Source organism: Rhinoraja longicauda, chromosome 17 (assembly GCF_053455715.1).
Source record: "Rhinoraja longicauda isolate Sanriku21f chromosome 17, sRhiLon1.1, whole genome shotgun sequence".
Taxonomy (NCBI): Eukaryota; Metazoa; Chordata; class Chondrichthyes; order Rajiformes; family Arhynchobatidae; genus Rhinoraja; species Rhinoraja longicauda.
In genome coordinates, this window is record NC_135969.1 from 26,501,987 (window position 1) to 26,527,004 (window position 25,018).

At 44.6% G+C, this 25,018-nt stretch overlaps 1 protein-coding gene across 3 annotated transcripts in view; it reads right to left on the reverse strand.

The window, feature by feature from the left end:
• The window catches only part of LOC144601894 (ras association domain-containing protein 1-like), a 64,115-nt gene that overhangs the window by 6,665 nt on the left and 32,432 nt on the right, over positions 1-25,018 (reverse strand). Inside the window, exons 2-5 of one of the 3 annotated variants that reach the window (XM_078414421.1) lie at positions 19,154-19,278; positions 12,155-12,268; positions 2,054-2,158; positions 286-589 (exon numbers count right to left, since the gene is read on the reverse strand). In XM_078414421.1, coding sequence (XP_078270547.1) covers positions 286-589; positions 2,054-2,158; positions 12,155-12,268; positions 19,154-19,278 — 648 coding nt within the window. Of the gene's footprint in view, positions 1-285; positions 590-2,053; positions 2,159-12,154; positions 12,269-13,104; positions 13,332-19,153; positions 19,279-25,018 lie in introns of those variants that run through there. The other 2 variants (XM_078414423.1, XM_078414422.1) reach the window with 2 other exon arrangements.

Below are 25,018 nucleotides of genomic sequence, written 5' to 3' on the forward strand. Positions count from 1 at the left end.
TTAAGAATGGTCCCGACCCGAAAAGTCACCTTTTCCTTTTCTCCAAAGATGCTGCCTGACCCGTTGAGTTACTCCAGCTTTTTGTGTCTATCTTTGGTATGAACTGTCTTGGTGGCATTAAGGACCAATGACTTTTTATGTATTCATTTTATTTTGTTTATGTTTTCTGTGATACCATGCTTACAGGCCTGTATGCTGCAGCAAGTAAGAATCTGATTGTTGTGTTGTCACTACATATGACAATAGAACACTCTTAACACTCTCAACTCCTCCCACTGAACATACCTTGATCCTCTTTCTCAATCCGCTCGAACAGGGCAAACTTGCGAGGATTGTCCACCACCATGAACTTGTTGAGCAGAGCTTTGATCACCTCACTGGCCTTTGTGTGGCTGCTGATATGCAAATGCTTCACGGTGTCTTTCGGGAGGTAGAAGGACGTGCGGCGCTTTATTGATTGCGGCCGTGCCGGCGCTGCCGTTTTCTTAGCATCGTAAATGGATTGAGGCTTCATGTTTGCAGAGACAGAGATTGGCCTCACCAACTTCAGCTGCACCTTTATGAATCCTGTGTATGTCCCATCATTATTCTGTGGAGATGCAGATTTGATGAAAAGAGGAAAAAATGAGAGGCGCCGTTACTAACCACATTTACATTGTGTGCCCTGCTCTAATGCATGTTGAATAGAAAGTCGGTCTCCTTCCTGCTTCTGCAAATCATCTCCTAGTGAAGCAATGCACTGGCTTCTGCTAAGATATACAGTCTGGCTGTAATGTTGCCCACTTGCCATCATTCACTGTGCATGAGGAGCAGGCACTTAAAGAACTGGAAGGATCAGAATGCCCATGAAATCCATTTGACGGCTGCAGTTTTCTAGAAGAATGAAAAATCAAACCACCCACTCAGGTAACTCGGTCCAAGTACGACTAGTGTACAGGGATCGCTGGTCGGCACAGACTCGGTGGGCCGAAGGGCCTGTTTCCACGCTGTATCTCTAAACTAAACTAAACTAGAGGTCCCAACAAGTTGTAATTGTCACATTGGATGAACATTCCATTGTCTGCTTCATCTTCAGGAAGCTGCTGGTCTGGGGTGCTGTTTGAATTGGATGTCCCTGTGCCAATGTACCCAACAGAGACAAAGATAGTTGGCAAGAATCAGTAATCTCAGCCCAAGGTTACATCAGCCAAGCCCAGCTGTTTCAGTGGAGGAAGTGGGAGGATTTCTGGCATCATTCAATGAAAGTGGGAAACAAATGCACTCCCTCCCCTTTGCTCCTACCCTGCATTTTGCGATGTGTAATTCCCAATAGAGAAAAAAGAACAAAACAACGCACACTTAGGAAGAAGTGTAGCCGGAAAGCACATTAGAATACCGAAGACAAATCACAGGCATGGAGACAATTTACCCAGCATTGTAAACTCTCCCCATGTGCCACACCCATCATATCCTACAGACTTTGTTATAAAAAAAAAACACAAGGCAGAAGAATGTTGATTGATCAGATGCTGAAACAGGAGAAAGGCTGTTAAGATATGATAATGGGAGGCAAGCAGTTTTTTTTACAACAAAAAGTTATTTATTTTGGGGATAAAGGCATTATTCAACTTATTAAAAGGAGTTGGCGAGTCTCTGCTTGAACCGTTACAATCCATCTGATGAAGGTGCTCGCACAATAGTTAAGCAACTTGACCTTTATCTAAAATGCAGCTTGTAATACCAGGAGAACCAAACATCACTTGTTACTTGTAACAGAGTGTGTAGGAAGGAACTGCAGATGCTGGTTTACACCGAAGATAAGCATAAAATACTGGAGTAACTCAGCGGGACAGGCAGCATCTCTGGAGAAAAGGAGTAGGTGACATTTCGGGTCGAGACCCTTCTTCATTCTAAGAGTCAGGGGAGAGGGAAACTAGAGTTATGGAAAGGTACAGAACACATTAGAGCCGGCACCGATAGCCAAGGAGCCCACATTGGTCCATAGGTGGCTGTGGAGGAGATGATAAGAAAAGGATCCGAACAGTGAAACCAGCAGGCCGACCGGGTTACTTACCAGGGTCATTACGAGATCGCTGTTGATTTGCGAGTTGTACTCTCGAATCTTGGTTTCGATTTCATCACGTGTAAGGACCTGCTTCTCCCAGTTAATGTATTCATCCTGCAGAGTAATAGGGACACTTTAGTTATGCTGAGGAGTATCCCACACAGCCTCCATTAACCTGTCACAAGCCATTTACAGAAAGGAATGGGAGGGTGATGCGGGGAAGAGAGTGGGAGGCGTTGCTGGAATTAGTTTTATTATTCCAGTTTTCATGGGAGATTACATGGCCTACTGGTTCCAGACTAAATGTGGTGGTTTACCCAAATGTCAAGTGACTAGTTCCCATGCGCCACATCCAACCCCCTTGGAGCAGTCAACATGGTCCAAATGGCTCACCTGCTTCTGTTTCTCATGTTCTAATTTCTTAACAATACATCCTTTCCATCTTTAGCATACAAATGCTTAGAAGAGCCTTTGGTGGTCAAAAAGGCTATCTATTAACATTTGATATTTAGAATACTATTTTTTGCACCATTTTACACACTCATTGGCTACAATTTTACAGCACCTTTAGCACAATGTGTCCCAAACTGCCTCAGAACAACTATTTTTCTGTCCAAAGGATGTGGACATCACTGGTAATGGCAACCTTTGTTGGCTGGCCTTCGCTGTCTAGTTCAGTCACAAATTGTATTAATCACAATTGTGAGAAATTGGCTAAACTGGCAGACTTCTTCCCAGAAGAACAGATGAACAGTGTGGGTTCTTTACAGCAAACTGCTTGCTCGTGGTTACAATTACTGAGCCTAGGTTCTTTTTCTCCAGTTTCCAGATTTATTTATGAGCTTGACCTCAAATTCCCCAGCTGTCGTGGTGAGATCTAAACTCATTTTCTGGACCAGTGATCCAGAACTCTGTTGCTGGTCCAATAATTCACCCTTTACAATGCCTTCAATTTTTTTTTAAATCAAAGCAAAAGAATATGACAGGGGATCAAAAGTTTAATAAGAACAGTACAGTACATCGTAAAGGAGAGAGGAAGCAAGAGGAAGATTGGGGAGAACGTTCGACAATTACTTTTGCCATCAGCCACCACACAAATTGCATAGACTAATTGATGGTCACCAATGTTTCACTGTGATAGAATCATTGGATCGTTTAAGAGTTCACATCACAGCATACATACAGGTTGTACTTGTGCCCACCGAGTCTACACCTATTGTCAACTACTAATTTCATTTTTCTTCTTCCCACATTTTCAACTTCCCCCAGTTTCTATCACTCACCTGCATGCTAGAGGCAATTTGCGATGGACAATTAACAGACCAACTCACACGTCTCTGAGGTAATATAGGAAACCAGAATAGCTGGGGAAACTTGTGCATCACAGAGCGAACGGGCAAACACACAGACAGCAGCCAAGGTCAGTACCGAGCTCAGGCCCATGGTGCTGTATGACACAGTGGCTCTAGTAGATGTGCCAGATTCACAATAGCCTTCACTTGACTAGTCTGACTTGTACTCAAGGAAAAAGGATTCATAGCAGTGGTGATAACAACAGCGGAGAATGTGTCATTTGATGCGTCACAGGACCGCAGACCAGTAACAAAAACATATTTGATCAAAAGAAAGGAACAAAAACTTAAGAGTTTCGTTTTAGCTGTGAGTAAAGTCAAATGTGCTCACACTAAAATCAGCCACAGCTGAAGGATTCAGGAAGGAAGAAACTGCCAGGCAGTTTGTCAATGTCTTCAGGATGCGTCAAACAATTCCCGGAGGGTCCGTTATCGAAAGAAAAGCCACATCCGGTTCACATCACATCTCAGGAGATTTCATTGCTTGACTCCCAGCACACACGAAGCAAACCGTAGTGTGTTTTGGCAAATGGCACTGGTAGTCTGAAGCTACACCCTGTGCATAGAACACACGATGAACCCATTTTCCACATCACCCAACATCTTTAATGATGTACTAAAATGGCCAAAGATGGCTTTACAAAACATGATCAATCTAAATTCAACACCAATCACTTAACATGAAAATAGGACAGGTGACCAATGGATTGGTCAAAGTGTTGTGCCGTTTACTTAGATCCTGATCTTGTTGTACCTTGCATCCAGCTACCAGTTTTAGTTTCATATTCCATAATAGCCGTGTCTAATCAAAATCTATGAAATCAGTCTTCAAATTTTCACTATGCCCTAGCCTCAATGGTTTCTCATGGGGAGAGTTTTAGGTTTCTCCAGCCCTTTGTAGGGAGCAATGCTTTCTGTCAATCACTCCCAAAAAGACCAGCTCTAACATCCTTATTCTGACCTCCCCCAAACTAAACACTTTCCAGCCTACTACCAACTCAATCTGATTATCTTAAACAACTCAATCTGATTATCCTTCTTCTGTACTCAAGAGAATACAAATCTATTCCCTGTAAATAGTCCTCAATTTAACCATCTCTTAGCCCAGGTAATCAGTCTAGTGAATCTGCCACCTCATTGCCACCCCTCCAACTCTCCCCCCCCCCCCAACTATTTAAGCTTGTTGGAATGGAGTTCCTGAAACTAAACAGCCCACTATTTTTGTTGCAATATTCTTAACAATCTCAATCTCTGAAAAGAACTTGTGTGATACACTGTCTTTCACAGTCAGGACATCGAGTCTATGAGAGCCAATGAATTATAAATTATTATTCTTTATACGTGGCTAATTTACAAGCCTGTTTCATCACAAGCAGCAAAGAGATGAATGATCAGCTAGTTTTTTTCTTTGATGATGTTGCTCTAAAGATAACTGTTAGCCAGGACATCAGAGCTCCCCGCTGCTTGATAAACACCACGTTCCATCTGATCGAATTAATCATCTGAATAATAACAATCCCTTGCTAATACATTTCATTGTTGCCTCGAGAATCTCCAAGAATTCAGGGTATGAAAACAATGGTTGTTATGGAACTATTGATTTGGAGACACAAGTTCTGGAGGAAAGACTGTTACATGTGTGATATCCAAATTCATAAACAATATATAAAAAAGATCGAGTACTCATTAATACTGCATGAGATATCTAGCATTGCAAACACAAAGATCTGTATGTGTTGCATACATACATAATATGCAAAACGCTAAGCTGCTGTTACCTTCTTGTGAGAGATAGATTTAATCCATACTGGACAAAGTGGACCCGTTGGGCCCAAACCTCTCCTGCATTGGTGCAGCACCCTGTCCCCCCCCCTCCCCTCTCTCCTCAACCCCCTCCCCTCTCCCTTCTCCCCCCTTACCTTCCCCCTCCCCTCCTTTTAAACTTTAAAATGACAATAGACAATAGGTGCAGGAGTAGGCCATTCGGCCCTTCGAGCCAGCGCCGCCATTCAATGTGATCATGGCTGATCATTCTCATTCAGTACCCCGTTCCTGCTTTCTCCCCATACCCCCTGACTCCGCTATCCTTAAGAGCTCTATCTAGCTCTCTCTTGAATGTATTCAGAGAATTGGCCTCCACTGCCTTCTGAGGCAGAGAATTCCACAGATTCACAACTCTCTGACTAAAAAAAGTTTTTCCTCATCTCTGTTCTAAATGGCCTACCCCTTATTCTTAAACTGTGGCCCCTGGTTCTGGACTCCCCCAACATTGGGAACATGTTTCCTGCCTCTAACGTGTCCAACCCCTTAATAATCTTATACGTTTCGATAAGATCCCCTCTCATCTTTCTAAATTCCAGTGTATACAAACCTAGTCGCTCCAGTCTTTCAACATATGACAGTCCCGCCATTCCGGGAATTAACCTAGTAAACCTACGCTGCACGCCCTCAATAGCAAGAATATCCTTCCTCAAATTTGGAGACCAAAACTGCACACAGTACTCCAGGCGCGGTCTCACTAACTGGTCTATAATTTCCCGTTTTCTCTCTCCCTCCTTTCTTGAAAAGTGGGATAACATTAGCTACCCTCCAATCCACAGGAACTGACCCGGAATCTAAAGAACATTGGAAACTAATCACTAATGCGTTCACAATTTCTAGAGCCACCTCCTTAAGCACCCTGGGATGCAGACCATCAGGCCCTGGGGATTTATCAGCCTTGAGTCCCATCAGTCTACCCAAAACTTTTTCCTGCCTAATGTGGATTTCCTCCAGTTCCTCTGTCACTCTAGGATCTCTGGGCACTAGAACATCTGGGAGATTGTTTGTATCCTCCTTAGTGAAGACAGATCCAAAGTACCGGTTCAACTCGTCTGCCATTTCCTTGTTCCTCATAATAAATTCCCCTGCTTCTGTCTTCAAGGGACCTGCATTTGCCTTGACTATTTTTTTCCTCTTCACATACCTAAAAAAGCTTTTACTATCCTCCTTTATATTATTGGCTAGTTTACCCTCGTACCTCATCTTTTCTCCCCGTATTGCCTTTTTAGTTATCTTCTGTTGCTCTTTAAAAGAGTCCCAATCCTCTGGCTTCCCACTCTTCTTTGCTATGTTATACTTCTTCCCTTTTATTTTTATGCTGTCCTTGACTTCCCTTGTCAGCCACGGGTGCCTCTTACTCCCCTTAGAATCTTTCCTCCTCTTTGGGATAAATTGATCCTGCAACTTCTGCATTATTCCCAGGAATACCTGCCATTGCTGTTCCAGTCTTCCCTGCTAGGGCCTCCTTCCAGTCAATTTTGGCCAGCTCCTGCCTCATGCCTCTGTAATTCCCTTTGCTATACTGTAATACTGACACCTCCGATTTTCCCTTCTCCCTCTCAATTTGGAGAGTAAAACTTATCATATTGTGGTCACTGCCTCCTAATGGCTCATTTACCTCAAGTCCCCTTATCAGGTCAGGTTCATTGCATAACACTAAATCCAGAATTGCGTTCTCCCTGGTAGGCTCCAGTACAAGCTGTTCTAAGAATCCATCTCGGAGGCACTCCACAAACTCTCTTTCCTGGGGTCCATTACCAACCTGATTTTGCCAGTCTACCTGCATGTTGAAATCTCCCATGACCACCGTAGCATTACATTTGCGACATGCCAATTTTAGCTCCTGATTCAACTTGCGAGGCTACTGTTTGGGGGCCTGTAGATGACTCCCATTAGGGTCTTTTTACCCTTACAATTCCTCATCTCTATCCATACTGATTCTACATCTCCTGATTCTATGTCACTCCTTGCAAGGGAGTGAATATCATTCCTTACCAACAGAGCTACCCTGCCCCCTCTCCCCACCTGCCTGTTTTTTCTGTACGTTGTGTACCCCTGAATATTCAGCTCCCAGCCCTGGTCCTCTTGTAGCCATGCCTCAGTGATTCCCACAACATCATACTTGCCAATGTTTAACTGAGCCTCAAGCTCATCCACTTTATTTTTTATACTTCGCGCATTTAAATACAGTATTTTAACTTCGGTATTTACCTCCCCTCTCACACCGGTCACAATTGGCCCTGACCCTACTCTCATATCCCTTCTAGAACTTCCCTTCCCATTCATTCGAGAGTCCTTTACAGTTTCGCCTGTATTCGCTTCCCCTTTAACTCCATCTTCATATTCCCAATTTGTCAACCCCTCCACCCCACTACTTAGTTTAAAGCCACACTTGTAGCGCTAATGTGAATAACTTTAAAAATATAACACCGATTTCAATAAAACTACTTGCATTATCACTAAAGTGACACTGGTGAGTAAGGTGGGCCTAAAATTGTCACGCTATCGTGTACCGTTTTGGCTGAAGTTCAGTCACAAACAAGATAACAAACGAGAGTTTTAGTATATAGATGGGATAGGCAAATTATTAACTTCCCCAATTTATTCACAATGATTTAACCTAAGACTGTAAATACCATTATCAAAGTAACAATACAAAACTGAAACAGGTCAGAGTTGTACTGCACACAACTGAGCCCTTTACCCCGAGGGCACTCAACCCAACTCTAGTATGAGGGACCATAAAATGTAATATTATAAAGAACTGAATGATCACCCTGCTGAGCAGGACATAGACCGACACTGTGCGTAAAGAGGTGGGAGAATCGTACAGAACACTGCACCAACTCTTGCACTACCATGGACTTGTTCTCTAATTGTGCTTTGCACTTATGTCAAAATCTGTGTTTTCGCCATCTCTTCCTTTTCACTGTCTTGTAGAATTTATGTTTTTGTGTGTTGTTTGGTGCTTATGTGTTTGTATAAGCCTGTGATGCTACCGCAAGCAAGATTTTTCAATGAACCTGCAGCTCACTTTACTTACTCATATGGCAATAAACTCAACTTGAATTGAATGAGTGGCATGCTTAGATTAAGGCTTCTATTTGTCTTTAAAATGTGAATAGTTGAGGAAAATGGCAAGGGAAATCTAAATGTTCCCAGCATTCTGGGAGGGGAAAGGAAGGAAGCATGTAGATAAGGAATGCATACGGAGAGAGTGTATTCAGCCTGACCCACTCAGTTACTACAGCACTGTCTTTTTTTAAAGAGTCAGTATTGTCCTGAAATGTCAATGTATTCTTTTCCCTCCACAGACACTGTCTGACTTACTGAGTTTCTCCAACTGCTTGTTTACCTACCACTTGCCTTTGTCATAGAGCCTGGAAACAGGCCCTTCAGCCCAACTTGCCCATGCCGACCTACATGCCCCATCTACACTGGTTTGACCTGCCTGCGTTTGGCTCTTGTCCATCTAAACCTATTTTATCCATGTACCTATCCAAATGTTTTTTAAATGTTGTGATTGTACCTGCCTCAACTATCTCCTCTGGCAGCTTGTTCCATATACCTATCCATGTGCAAGATACATCTTCTGGATGCACTGGGACGCATCCTCAGTGATGTGGCCTGGGGCCATCGGGTGTTTCGGGTCTCACAACATCAGACACCCTCGCCCAGACGACCCAGCCAGGGTTGATCAGGCCCCGACTTGCATCCCAGCAGCAACCGCCCACGGATCAGCCCTCTTAATCCAAAGCCATCTAGTGGCTTTCTCTGCGGCTTCGCTTGCAGATTGAATGGCCCTCTTCTTTGCCAGCCTCGTAATGCCCAATTGGTTGAGGACTTTGCAGGGTCATATACCTTGTGTAAAAAAAGTTCCCCCTCAGTTCCCTATTAAATCTTTCCCCCTCACCTGAAACCTGAACCTATGTCCTATGGTTCTTGATTCCCCTACACTGGGTAAAAGACTGCATTTATCCGATCTATTCCTCGCATGATCTTATACTCTTTGATGTCGAAACTTCCCACACTGACTATCTGCTGACTGCCTGCATTCACACAGCCTGGGACCATACTTCCGGCTGCACTGTATTCGACTATTAGATCATCACATACCAGCGGGAGGATGGGCAGTCCACGTGGAACACCCTCAGGCTATCTGGTATCACACATCCTGCTGACTGCACCACCCTCACTAGGCCTACTGCTTCAAGTAAAAATACAGCTGAACTCATTCATCCCTGACCACAGCGGAAGAATCTTTTGAAATTGAATGAGCTCATTACACTCGAGGCCCTCGAGTGATTACAGTCATTCTGTGCACTTGCCCTGTCACATTGATATCCCTCTAATCAATTATTTCAGGAACAGTGTGGAATCTTCGCCTTGGGGCTGCAAATAAAAGAGCAACTCCTTAACACTGCAGGACTTCACAAATGGACTCCAAATGAAAATGACCTCTCGCTGAGAACACATAGATTCATCATTGTAGATGCAAGGAACTGCAGATGCCGGCTTACAAAAAAAGACACAAAGTGCTGGAGTAACTTGGCAGGTCTGACAGCATCTTTGGAGAACATGGATAGACGATGTTTTGGGTCGGGACCTTTCTTCAGATTTGTCCCGGAACATCACCTATCCATGTAATAAGAAGGAATTGCAGATGCTGGTTTATACCAAAGATAGGCACAAGGAGCTGGAGTAACTCAGCGGGTCAGGCAGCATCTCTGGAGAACGTTTTCACCAAATATGCCCGACCCATTGAGTTACTCCAGCACTATGTGCCTATCTACATCACCTATCCATGTTTCCCAGAAATGCTGCCTGACCTGCTGAGTTACTCCAGCACTAAAATGTTAACCATTCCTTTCCCTCCACAGACACTGCAGTCTGCTGTCTCTTGAATCTCCAGATTCATGGTGGATGTGGTCTGGTAATCTGACCCTCCCCAAAAGCGAACACAAGGCCAACCAGTTCCGCAACATTGCTCGTACTTTTTAATTGCCTGTTAAGTGCGACATGAATGTGAAACTGAACATTAGAAGAGTCCGAAAAGGATCGAGGCATCAAGGAAAGCACCAGTGCAAGCAGTAGAGAGAGGTTCAAGAGTTAGAACAGGAAGAACAGTGCCAAGAGCGCATGGAGATCAGTCTGAAAAAGGGTCCCGACCAAAAACATCATTCTCCATGTTCTCCAGAGATGCTGCCTGATCCGCTGAGTTATTCCAGCACTTTTGTGTCTATTTATGGAGATCTACGATGTCAATTCTCCTGCATCTCTCCTCTTAACTCTATTACTTATAGGGACGCATAGGATACTATATTTTAAGAAAATTGAAAAAATGCAGATTATTTTTTGTGAAATTGACAGAAGTACCATAATTGCCTTTGTTGCTCTCAAAATAGTCACACGCATGCAGAATGTGTTATTCGAATGACGCACAGGAAAAATGGTGCTTTGGAGTAGAGGGTTGGCCAAGAAAAATAAAGCAAAAGTGAGCTGGACCATGAAAATCCAAGCTGTGCACACGTGGAATCCTCAGTGCAAACCGGTCTCAGCGCTTCTCTGGAAACCAGGGCCTTCATCAGGACCCTCTGTACAGATATTGAGGCTTTGGTTGGACTGGTTACCTAGCAACCTTGTAAATTCCAAGTTAACTCTGGGCAATGTGTGTAGGAAGGAACCGCAGATGCTAGTTTACAGAGAACGTAGACACAAAATGCTGGAGTAACTCAGCGGGTCAGGCAGTATCTCTGGTGAAAAGGAATAGGTGATGTTTTGGGTCGAGACCGATTAGAATAAGGAGTTTCGACCTGAAACATCACCTATCACATTTCACCAGAGATGCTGCCTGACCCACTGAGTTACTCCCAACACTTTGTGTCTATCTGCTCTGGCCAATTTCAGTTGGATTGTGTAGGAAAGAACTGCAGATGCTGGTTTAAATCGAAGACGTTTTGCATTTAAATTTAAAACAAAATCAAAATAACCGGAATCAAGCCACTCTAGAATTATATGTGGGGGCAGCAGGAAGAAAAAGGTGGCAAGTCAATCACGCCCTCCAGTTGAGATTTTCTCAAACAGCAGTAACCAGCATTGTTCCCTCAAGTGGTGGGGTTGGAGACAGGGATGGGGACAAGTTATGTCAGTCTAGGCAGGGTCAGTGCATATGACCAGTTTCTGCCATGTGGTGGAACTATTATACGTCTGAGCTCGCCCCTTCCTCCCCAGCCAATGTTTCTTCACACCGAAGTCGCTGAAGGTGGTGAAACCGAGCTCACTGTGGAATTTGAGGTCGGTAGGACTTTTTGTTTTAACTTAGAGAGTGACGAGCTGCCGCAGAAGTGCTGGAAGTAGAGTCACTGATGGCATTTAAGAGCAGTCTAGACGAGTACTTGAATTTATTAGACATAGAAGGTTATGAGTCAAGTGCTGGAAGATGGTAGTAACATCTGATGGTAGTAATCTGATGGTGATCACTCGTCCGCGTGGGCCAGATGACCTCTTTCCATGCCCTGTGAATTTTAAGACCGATACACCGCTGCAGATGGACCACTGAGTTACTACAGCATTTTGTATCTATCTCCGTTTTGAACCGGCATCTGTAGATCCTTCCTAGACAAGGAACTTCAGATAGACACAAAAAGCTGGAGTAATTCAGCGGGTCAGGCAGCATCTCTGGAGAGAAGGAATGGGTGACCCTTCTCCAGACCCCGATCCGAAAGTCACCTATCCATATTCTCCACAGATGCTGTCTGAGCCGCTGAGTTACTCCAGCACTTTTTGTGTCCTGTTTTACTGTGAAAGCCCTTTGGAGCGTTCCGCTCCTTATTTCCCCCCCCCCCCCCCCCCCCCGGCTCTTTCCCCTTTCCCACGCCTCCAAGCCCCTCTCCCCTCACCCCCTCACCACACTGGCTCCCAACGTCCCGCGACTCACCTTGTACTTTCTGGGTTTCTTAATGAAGGAGGTCCTAGCTGTGAAGAACTGTTCGAATTCCGAGTCTTCCTCCTGACTGCAGTAGCCACTGCTGCTAGTGCTGGTCCACGTCATCTGGAACAACGAGGGGGAGGGGGAATTCACTCTTTACAATGAAAATAATTTATGGGTGGTTTTTTTTTGGGGGGGGGGGGGAATAAAAGTGCCCTGGGAGAGTGGAGGAACCCCGATCTCAACCGCCCGCCCCGCCTCTGTGCACAACAGTGGACCCTCTCGCTGGCTTTCTGGGCTGCTCCTGTATTGTCTGAACTCAGCTTAGACTCTCTCTGTCCCTCTGTCTCTCTCGCTCACGGCCGTTGAAATTGGAAAGTACACACACTGCAAATCTCTGGTGCTGATTTGCTGGAAGGGGGAAGTCCGGGGGATGTGCGATGTAACCCGACCCCGCCTTCTTCCTGCCTTTAATGTGCAACGCCGCTGATTTCATCTCCGAACTATTCAATGGCTAAATATAGCAGCTTTAACCCTTGCCCTGCCAAACTCCTTTCACATCTCTCGTTTCCTTCTCCCGTGACTCTCAGTCGGAAGAAGGGTCTCTAGCCGAAACCTGTCCCTTTCCACCAGGGTTGTTGCCTGACTTGCTGAGTTACTCCAGCTTTTTGTGCCTGTCTTCATTCTATCAAGCCTCTCGGTTAGAAAACAGAAGCAATACCGGAAGGTGATTGGGGACGTTGGATTTGGGTGCTGAACAAGGATACCCGAATACAGTTACTGGAAGGGGATTCAATCGTACACATGCATTTGATCTGCAAACTCCAAAACATTGGAAACCCCTTGGGCCTTAATCCAACCAGGAGAAGTGAGATGAAAGGAATTTATAACCAAACAGACCAGCCGCTCACACCCCGAAACGAAATCACAGCCACATTTCCATGTCCAATATTTCTCACCCGTCAAACCGCTGCAGAGATACTCAATCTAGATCCAAACATTTCATCGCCGGCATTTGGTCTAAACCATTATTTTTCCTTTTTGCCGAGATGCATTCCGGTGGGGTGCGAGTGGAATTGTCTGAAATCAGGACCAGTCAAAATCGCTTCCCCGCCTGGCTGTTGTCTCGTGAAATCCTTCAATGATATTGTTCAGACAAGGTCACACAGATTATCCGGCCAATATCATACTGGACGTGTCCCGCTCGGCGTGGAGGCAATACTGCACAGGATCAAGCCCTTCAGTCCACAATGTCTGTATCCAACATGATGCCTTCAGATTAATCTCTCCGTATCCACCTATGACTTGCCAAGCTTTGTCCTGCCCTTCCTCTCTTCCAGCTTTCTCTCTCCCCCCCCCCCCCCCCTCTCCTCCCTCCTCCCCACAATCAGTCTGAAGAAGTGTCCCAACCGTGTTATCCATGTGTAGGAAGGAACTGCAGATGCTGGTTTAAACATAAGATAGCCACAAAAAGCTGGAGTAACTCAGCGGGACAGGCAGCATCGCTGGAGAGAAGGAATGGGTGATGTTTCGGGTCTGAAGAAGGGTCTCGACCCAAAACATCAACCATTCCTTCTCTTGAGAGTTGCTGCTTGTCCCGCTGAGTTATTCCAGCTTTTTGTGTCTATCGTAAGTTCTCCATGTTTTCCACAGATGCTGCCTGATCCATTGAGTTACTCTAGCAGCTTGTGTTTTCTTCTAATCTCTGCCTTCATGTGTTCTACATCTCCATTCCCCACATTTTCATGCATTGATATAAAAGCCTCTTAAATACCACTATCCTACCAGTTTCCACCCATCCATCCATGGCAGCAAGTTGCAGGTACCCAAAACTTTCTATGTTAAAATGTGCCCTGCATTTCTCCTTTAAATTTTTCCTTTCTCACCTTAAAGCACTCCAGTCTTTGATATTTTCATCCCGGCAACTTCAGGGAACTTGATTTCTCTGCCTGAAGTCATTTGTTGCCGGCTCTGATTTGTCCCAGTCTTTTCTTGTCTCCAGCTCTAACCTCCCCCCCCCCCACTCCCTAGTTTCAGTCTGAAGAAGGGGCCCAACCTGAAACGTCACCCATCCTTTTTCTCCAGAGATGCTACCTGCTGAGTTACTCCAGCACTTTGTGTCTATCTTTCATTTTTCTTCACGCAGATGTGGCCTGACCTACTGAGTATTTTTAAATTACTTTGTATTTCCGAGGACGGAGTAGTCCATGTCTAATTCCCACTTTCATTTTACATAAGGTCCACACAGCTGATAGAGTTGCTGCCTCACAGCGCCAGAGACCCAGGATCAATCCTGACCTCAGATACTATCTATATGGAGTTTACACTTTCTCATTGCATCTACTTGTATTTCCTCCCATATGCCAAAAATGTGCAGGCTTGTAGGTTAATTGGCCTCTGTAAAAATTGCCCCTGGTGGGTAGGGAGTGGATGCAAAAGTGGAATAACATAGAACTGGTGTGAATAAGTGATCGATAGTTGATGTGGACTTGGTGGGCCGAAGAACCTTGTTTCCATGCTGTATCTTGCAATTCAGTTCAATTCAATTCAATTATTTTGAGCTCTGTCACTGGAAAAGATTATCAGGTGGACAGAGAAAAAGGTCATGAGATCATAAGTGATAGGAGTAAAATTAGGCCATTTGGCCTATCAAGTCTATTCTGCCATTTAATCATGGCTGATCTATCTCTCCCTCCTAACCCCATTCTCCTGCCTTCTCCCCATGACGTCTGGCACACATACCGATCAAGAATCTATCTATCTCTGCCTTAAATATATCCACTGACTTTGCCTCCACAGCCTTCTGTGGCAAAGAATTCCACAGATTCACCATCCTCTGACTAAAGAAATTCCTCCTCATCTCCTGCCTAAAAGAACGTCCTTTAATTCTGAGGCTATGATCTCTAGTCCTAGACTGTCCCACTATTGGAAACATCCTCTCCACATCCACTCTATCTAAGCCTTTCACTATTCTGTACATTTCAATGAGGTCCCCCCCACCCTCATTCTTCTCAGCTCCAGCTAGTACAGGTCCAGTGCCGTCAAACGCTAGATGCAAGCCTACTTGAAGAAATGCAACATTCCCACCAACTCTTATGAATATCTGGCTAATATTTGCTGAAAATCCATTCTGGATGATACTGAGAAGCCCAAGTCCATGCACTGGGAAACACAGACACACTCTGCACAGAGCAGAAGGAGTGAACCACGTAACAAGCCAGACTGCCCCTCTGTGGGAGGGTCTGTGGTTCCCACATTGGCCTCAGTCACCTCAGAACCCTTAGCAAGTCATCTTCACTGCTTAAGGACTGCCTCAGAAGCAGATAGATGCATGGACGGTGGTCGATTCATGGTCAGAGCTGTAGCCTCTGGCGACTATGTCCACCACTGCTCACAGTGATAGAATGTGTGACAGCCACTCTGCCTGTCCCCAGGAGTAAAGCAAAGAAAATCGAGATGAATAGGAGCCCAGAGCTGTGGGTGGAAATTAGAGGAACAATGTAGGACATCTTGTTAGAGACAGTTAGTAAAGACTACTCCACCTATTGCCAAATCCAAAACAGGCTGATCCTGTGGTCAGATGATAAGGATTTTTCACATTATATCTGCACATCAGAGGTACGGGATTAGACTGTAACACAGTGTGTAGGAAGGAACTGCAGATGCTGATTTACACCGAAGATAGACACAAAATGCTGGAGCATCTCTGGAGAAAAGGTATAGGTGACGTTTCGTGTCGGAACCAATAGACAATAGGCAGTAGGTGCAGGAGTAGGACATTCGGCCCTTCAAGCCAGCACTGCCATTCAATGTAATCAAGGCTGATCATCCACAATCAGTACCCCGTTTCTGCCCTCTCCCCATACCCCCTGACTCTGCTGTCATTAAGAGCTCTATCTAACTCTCTCTTGAAAGCATCCAGAGAATTGGCTTCCACTGCCTTCTGAGGAAGAGAACCCTTCTTCAGACTTCAGACTACCTTTTCCTTAGCTCTAGAGAAGCTGCCTGACCACTGAGTCACTCCAGCATTTTGTGTCCACCTAGGCTGTAACACAGGTATTTTTGAAGGACATAAAGAAATTTATGTGAGGAACCAGATAACAAGCAGTTCAACACTCCAAAGACGTACAGGTATGTAGGTTAATTGGCTGGGTAAATGTAAAAATTGTCCCTAGTGGGTGTAGGATAGTGGGATCACTGGGCGGCACGGACTTGGAGGGCCGAAAAGGCCTGTTTCCGGCTGTAGATATATGATATGATATGATATGAAGTCCACAGCCCAAGAAGAAAGTGAGAGAGAATGAAAGAGAAAAATGTGAGCTCTGGTAGTCGCAGCTGTTTTCAGTTAATCTACAAAAGGGAAGAAAAAAATTGGGAAGACACAGCAAGTACGTTACACAAGGCTGTTTCAGTATTATGACCCCTGTCCCGTCCCAAAGGGATGAGACTTTGCGTACATGCAGCAGCTGTGGATTCAGCAAAGGCCTCTCTCCCTTCCCTGTCAGGGCTGGGTTTTCCACGGAGAGCTCCCAGCAGCGCTGACAGGCAGCTAATCTGCCCTTCCCCCAAGGTGCCACGTCCCCATGAGCACACTGTGCAGCGAGAGAGTCTCCCAGACACTGCTTCCATTACCACGAATGAAGCTCAATGTGCTCTGGGAATGACTGGGAAAAAATTAAAACAGCAGCACAGAAACACGGCTGGTATGTTGCTATCCTTCCTTGCCCTGGCAGGAATGCACGCAATTCCAGTGTATCAATTACTTCCCTCTACCCCTCTACTAGAACTGCCTTCTGGGCCTCTTCCGACTGTAGCTTATTTAAAGCAACACATGTCCCTTCAGACGGAGCCACCGTGATATATCAGCAGTTCAACCTAAAGTTTTAAGATTCCTAAGGTTCAAGAATCTGGTGATTCCACATAAAGTTCTGCCCGTACCTAAATCCGTAACAAATTCCGATCATTTTGCACCCAAATTTGTGCACCCATATTGGCTCCTTATACATCAACATCACAGTTTTAAAATGGTATTTCAATCCTCTGAAGCCTTGCCTCCCGGATCTATGAGCCGCTAATGCCCTATGTGATCTCTGTATTTCTCCTAGCTGTCCTTTTGTCCATCACTTATTTTCACCATTCATCTCTCAGATCCTTCCAAGCTCAGGAATTCCCTTCCTCAATTTCTTGAGGTTCTTCAGTTCTCCTCAGAAACTGCTGCAGTGATTCTGCTCAACAACTCTACTGTCTCTGTGGATCTATGTCGCAATGGTGCTGCTGTGGATCACATTAGGTCACTTTCAAGGAATGTGTACATGAGCAGTTTTTATTCATACATTCTTTAGGATCTGGATGTCGCTGGCAAGGCCAGTAATTATTGGCCATCATTTTGGCTGTGCAGTGGTAGAGTTGCAGCCTTACCGGGTTCGATCCTGACTACTGGTGCTGTCTGTACAGAGTTTCTACGTTCTCCCTGTGACCTACATAGTTTTTCCCCGGGATCTCAGCTGTCCTCCCACATTCGTAGGTTTGTCGGTTAATTGACTTGGTATAATTATAAATTGTCCCAAGTATGTGTGGGATAGTGTTAGTGTGCGGGGATTGCTAGTCGGCTGAAGGGCCTGTTTCCACGCAGTATCTCTAAACTAAATGAAACCAAACTAAACTAATTGCCCTCCTGATGAGCCACCTTCTTAAACCACTTTCAGTTGGAGGTACTTGACACTTCATGGATTTCAACCCAGTGATAAATGGCCAACAGGCTGCAGACTTTACTGAATAACTGGCAGCAGTCTCTATTGAATATCCAGCTGAGTCCAACAGATTGTGGTGATGGTTCTCTTGTGAGTCTTGGATGGTGATCGACTCCCTGAACATGTTCCAACAAGCACATTGAACCTTTGGTACTGAGACCAGTCCAACCTGTCTTTCAGCCAGTCTGTACTACATCATTGATGTTGTTTTCCAAAAGGAGTGCAAAACAAATACAAAACCCAGTCGCCTGTCATTTTCTAGCATTTGCGAATTTTGTGGCAGGTTTGTAGGTTAATTGGCTTCGGTACAATTGTAAATGGTGTGTAGGATAGTGTTAGTGAAAGCTGGTCAGTGAAAAATCGGTGAGCTGAAAGGTTATTTCCGCGCTGTATCTCTAAGCTAAAAGTCAAAAAAACTTTGGTGTGTATTTAAAAGTAATTATAGCCTCTCTCATATTCTATGGCATAGCACCCTCAGTATGGGACATTCAGAAATTCAATCAATATAAATCTGAATTTAAAATATTCCCTGAACATTAACCATCAGTTGTTAACCATCAAAATTTTGACCATTCCTTGCCGACCAGTATTTACCCCGTACATTAGCAATATCCTACACAGTAGGGACAATTTACAATCTTTACTGAAGCCAATTAACCTACAAACCTGTACGTCTTTGGAGTGTGGGAGGAAACCGGAGCACCCGGAGAAAACCCACGTGATCACAGGGAGAACGTACAAACTCCGAACAGACAACATCCGTAGTCAGGATTGAACCTGTCTCTGGCGCTGTCAGGCAGCAACTCTACCGCTGCACCACCGTGCTGCCCACGGTTGCTTTTGTAACAGTAAAGATTATTCATAGGTTAAAGGTTAACAGTATTCATTTCATAGAGTACATTTACTTTGAATTAGAATGAGAGGATAGTTAATTGATCAGATTTTATATTCTTTACAATGGGCAGGGTTAAGGACATTGATTATCTGGTTCTGACAAGCTTACTATCAGAAACTGACTGGAGATATGGTTGTTGCTGAGCTAGGAATCAAATAAGATCAATGTTATGTTAGAGTATCAAATATACTATTAGTTTCTACACAACCATAGTGTGCTTGGCATACTGTCATAGTGTCTCATAGGGCCTGCCTTGTCCTAGCTTTCCTAAGGAAGCCTATGTTTTGCTGCCCTGCATTCCTCCGTCGCCCCTCCCCCCTGCTCAGGCTCCATAGGTTACCACACAGATCTACAGTCCCTTACCACATTGGTGTCTTGCTCGAGTGCCTGTTCTGTGCCGTCCATGAGGTTCGACTTCTTGACCTTTGGCCGGTTACAGTCCAGCTGGATCAGGGATTGACAGCGGTAATGGCACCGGAACTTGCAGTCTGAAACAGGAAGACAGGAGCAATGTTAACCTAGTCACCAGTAGACACGTACACAATAAACAACTTGCAATATTCCACCATCGGAATGTGCTATGTAATCTCCCAAAAGCATTTTGGCTGAGCACTTGAATTGGGTAAGAATGTGGATCACCGAGATAGAAAACGCCATGGATCAAATGGATTTGATCAGTAGGGTTTTGATGGTCATTAATTATGGACATTGTGGGCCAAAGGGGTTGTTTCTTTGCTGTACGAGTCTATGATGCTTGATATTATAAAACAAAATTTGACATGTTAAGTGAAACTAAGACACACAAAGTTAGAGATAATGTTATGTTTCAATTAGTCCTGGAAAAACCCTTCCGGGAGGTGGTTTTGGCTCTCAAACTCTTCACCACTGGTGGTTTTTCTTCTCATATCTGGGTCTATAGTCAACTAGTTGATAGAGATCAGCTACCGAAATTGATTAGCAGTTCTGCTGGTATCACGCAGTGTCTACCAAGATAGCAGAAGGCAAACCAGATGGTTTATATTTAAATGGAGTTAGCCAGAGAGTACATTACAACATTTATTTTTAGCGATATCTGTCTGAGACCAAACAAAAACAATGAATGATCACAGAGAGGGCATATTTCTGCCTGGCTACTAATCTAAAGCAGAGGCTGACTACTTAATCCATCCATCATCTATCCATCACTGAAAATATCACATTGTTCTTGGGATGTTTCACCACGGACCTTCTTCCCCCCTCCCCCACCCCACACCCCTGCCCAAAGCTCGCATAATACCTCCATTCGTTGCCATATATCAAACAATGAACAATGGTAGCTTTGATGCCCACTGCATTCCAGATTGTGCACTCTTACTGCCGTACGTTTATGCCTCGGTCCCACATCATCCTGGATGCGTTGTGTCTTTGCTGCTTAATTACAAATATTGGTGAAGAAAATGCTCCCCTTATTTTTCTCCCACGTTACTTGTGGGAGTATACAGGAAATTTATCTTTCAGCGAGATAATTCAGTGAAATTGGCAGCCTTTGCAGTCCAAATCCCACTTCATGACTTGCAACGATAACTTAAGATAGCACATCATTGCAAGGCACTGTTGAAAGTAATTTCCAGGTCAGATGTTAAATTAAAACCCATCTTCCTGTCCCCTGACTCTCAAAATGTCACCTGTTCCTTTTTCCCAGACGTGTTGCCTGAGCTGCAGTTACTTCAGCATTTTGTATCTATCTATCTATCTGTTTAGGCAGATTTAAGAGGATTCTATTTCTAAAATATCTATTTTATTCCTTAGTTCATTCCCAGTTCAGAATCTGGGTGTCTCTGACACAGCCAGCATTTAATGTCCACATGAAACGGTTCCTGAATTGAGTGCCATACTAACCTACACAGGAGTCACATAGGAGACAACTACATTGGACCCATCAAGTTACTAGAATTAGATGCAAAATTGGACCTTATGGCTTAACTTTTGAGCCCCCCCACCTCTCCCTTTTCATACCATTTAATTTCTAGCTTTGAATCAATTCCCGCTGAACATCCGTACAATTGTACCATTGTAAGCAGAGTTACCAATAGAGGAACCTCTTTCTTTTGTAGATTTTTCTAAAAGCTTTTGGTCCAGTCTTAACAACTCATGAGCGGCACGGTGGCGCAGCAGTAGCCTTAAGATGTCAGAGACCCGGGTTCGATCCTAACTAACTGTACGGAGTTTGTACGTTCTCCCCGTGATCTGCATGGGTTTTCTCCGGGTTCTCCGGTTTCCTCCCACACTCCAAAGACGTACAGGTTTGTAGGTTAATTGGCTTGGTATAATTGAAAATTGTTCCTACAGTGTGTGTAGGACAGCGTTAGTGTGCGGAGATCTCTGGTTGGCACAGACTCGGTGGGCCGAAGAGCTTATTTCCGCGCTGTATCTCTAAACCAAACTAAACTAAACTCCTTTGGGTCAGCGCAAATAATGTAAAAATTCCCTTACTATGAAACACGAGTAAGATGCTTGACTATGTTAGAGTGACTCTGTAAACCCACGGTGGCGATGAGCTGAGCTGGCTGCTCTCTGCCACAATAGAGGGCGTGGTTGGGAGGGTCGGAAGGAAGGAAGGGAACTTTGACCCTTGTTTACTCATCACCAGCCTTTTCAGGAATGAAACAAAGCAAGCCAAGATTTCCACTACATGCTGTGCTTTGTACAAAGTCTGGCTGGGATACATCCATTCTTTGGCCACATAAATTAATTAAATGTGACTTAACAGAAAGCAGGGACTAAGGAATTATAAAATGGAAAGACCAAGGACCTGCTATTTCTCTTCCAACTATAATAAACAGTATTATATTAATAGTGTCATTAGATGATTGTATTCATCAGTATTCATTATTTCACAACAAACCCAGTCATGAGGCAAAGAACATTCCAGTGTTCAAAATACTTTGGAACTATCGTTCCAAATTCACCTGATTTTGAAAGTTGAGCATTCCCCCAATGCTCAATATTCCCTGAAAGTGGGTGGGACATTAATGTGTTGAAAATCTCAATCCTAAACACAATCTGTCACCTTGATCTGAACAGATGTGCCTCAGCATCGGGCCAAACCAGCCCACTCCAATGAGGCAACTGGCTCATTTAATTATTTGAATGGGGCAGCCGGGGTTCACATTGTCCATTTGGGTTTAGATTGTATGCTCAGAAACCCCATTTAAAAGGGAGTTAAGGCTCACAAAGCATTCCTTCCGGCAGCTAACAGCATTCCACCATTTCTTGTGGGCTAGGAGAAGCCGGACTACTCTTTGACTAAGATTATGACTGACTTTTCACTTCTGCGACACTTTCCTACACTAGTTCCATAACTCCTAATTGCCTTAATATCTGAAGATCTTTAACTCTGGGCCATGAGTACACAGTGCCTTTACAGCCCAAGATAGACACAAAAAGCTGGAGTAACTCAGCGGGACAGGCAGCGTCTCTGCAGAGAAGGAATGGGTGACGTTTCGGGTCGAGACCCTTCTTCAGCCTTCACAGCCCATCTGCACAGTGAGTTATAAAGATTCACGGCACTCTGGCGGACGTTTTTCCTCATCTTTATGCTGAGGGCTGACTCCTTATTTCCAGACTGGACCTGGTTCTGGACAGGAAGCAACCAGGCCAAAGAAAACATCAGCTCCACATCTACCCCTGTAACAGTTTTGCACCTTGCCGTGAGATCACATCCCACTTAGCTGACAACTTTTAAGGAGATCAATTGTACAGAGCAGGAAAAGCCTGCTGTACTCTGAATCATGGAGAGACTTGCCCAGAGCGTAACATTACCCTAATACACCCAAATATTTCCCCTGTATAGACAAAGAGTTCATTGCGAACTGTGGCACACGGATGGGCTGGGATCGAAGCCAAGCCCACATGGAATGTTGAGCCATCCCGCAGAGTGACATCACTGGTCTACAGAGCCAGCCACACAGTGCCAACTGTATGTATTCTAACTTGGGCTTACCTACACAAACCAACCAAAAATAATCCTGTTTCTCAACCGCCGCCTCAGCAATTCCACCTGCTCCAATGCTTCTTCAAGGCTGATAGCTCGAAGGCAGAGCCGAGGGAGCTCTACACTGTGTGAGGTGCTGGTTTTCAGATGAGACCTTGAGCCGAGGTTTTGGCTCCCATCTCAGGTCAAAGTTCGGGGCAGGAGGCTGCAGCAAGGCACATCTGAGATTTAGTTAACAATCTTCTCAGCTGTAGTGCTTGGTGATTGCTTCATAGAATTGTGCAGTATGGAAACAGGCCCTTCATCCCATTGAGTCCATTCCAACATTTATACCGATCCATTTCATAATCTCCAGAGCCCTAGTAACGATCGAAAATTATTGAAGATTCTGGATTAACCGTGAATTGAGACACAAAGCGCTGGAGTAATTCAGCGAGTCAGGCAGCATTTCTGGAGAAAAAAGATGGGTGACATTTCAGATCAGAATCCTTCTTCAGACTCAATCTAAGCAGACTCAGAACATACAAACAGGACCAGAGAAATGTTGGATCTAAATCAACTGCTGCAAAATACTCAACCACTGATGCACTAAGAATTCTGGTTAATGTTTGGAAACTTGACACTGTTGAAGTTATTGAATGTCAAAGATTAGACAGTTAAGTTCTCGTGTTGGTTATTCCCATGCAGTTGTGATCTACGAATGATTCTTGCCCACCTCAGCCTGTGTCTGAATGTTGCTAGGTACAGCTACAGACAGCTTTGTTTCCTTAGGAATGATGGATGGATCTGTACAAAGAGCAAAGCCACTTCTGATCTTTTTACTTTAGAGACGCCTTTGTTTCTGGGAAGTTGAGATGCAGCAGCAGAGTGATGCAGCAGTTAGTACTGCTGCCATGCAGCTCCACACGCTACAACCTGTGACATTCATATGTTCTTCGTGTGTCTGTGTGGGTTTCCTCCGGGTGCTCCTGTTTCTACATACGCCCCAAAGACATGGAAGAATACAGGCCTGATTCTAGTGCATTTGATCTCAAATCCATAAATGTAGCAGTAAGCTGGCACATTTGGAGTGTGCACGTAGTCCTGTGTGACTCTGCCTTCTACGTGAATGCTCGTCAGGTTACATAAACCATGCGAGGAGGATAATGGATTAGACGAGCTTAATCAGTTTTTGCAGACTACTGGATTTGGAAGCATCTGTCTCTCTATCTGGCTATGAATCTCTTAATTAAATTGCAGACTTGCAGGATTCCCTTGCCGCATCTCTAAACCATCTGTAGTTAGATATCCTGATCCTGTCACAGGTAAATCGTGTTAAAAAAGCACGGATAATGGCTGCCCTTGAGTAACAAACGGGTTTCATTTTTACACATGTCTTTTGGTTGATTTTGTCCATAAGTTGGAAAATACATAAAGATTACTTGATTTGGTAACCACAGTTCCATTGTTTTGTAATAAATGACATCAAAAGCATATAAGACTGATGAGAAAGAATAATGACTAAAAGTGGAGCGACAGAGAGAGAGAGAGAGAGAGAGAGAGAGAGAGAGAGAGAGAGAGAGAGAGAGACAGACAGGCAGAGAGAGAGAGAGAGAGAATAAATTAGTTCTGCTGCTCATATGAATGAACGTAGTACATATGACAGAGTGATACAGCATGGAAACAGGCCCTTCAGCCCACCAAGTCCACGCCAACCATCGATCACCGATGGCACTAGTCCTACATTATCCCACTTTGACATCCACTCCCTGCACATCTGGTGCCAGGACAATAGCCTCCTCTTGAATGTCACTAAAACAAAGGAGCTGATTGTGGACTTCAGAAGGGCTAAACATCCAAGGACGTACATGCATACGTACATACGTACGTACGTACACGTCCAAGGAGATAAATGGGTCTATTGTGGATAGGGTGAGCAGTTTTAAATACTTGGGAGTCCGCATCACAGAGGATCTGACGTGGGCAACGCACATTGCCGCACTGGTGGGTAAGGCTAAGCAGCGCCTTTACCACCTTAGACAACTGAGGAAATTCAGAGTGTCTCTGAGGATCCTTCATTGCTTCTACTCTGGGGCTGTAGAGAGCATCCTGTCCGGCAACATTACAGTCTGGTTTGGGAACAGCTCTGCCCAGGACAGGATGGCCCTGCAGAGAGTAGTGCGTTCGGCAGAACGCACCATGGGAACTACACTCGTCCCCCTGCAGGACCTATACATCAGGAGGTGCAGATCCAGAGCAAGCAAGATCATGAGGGA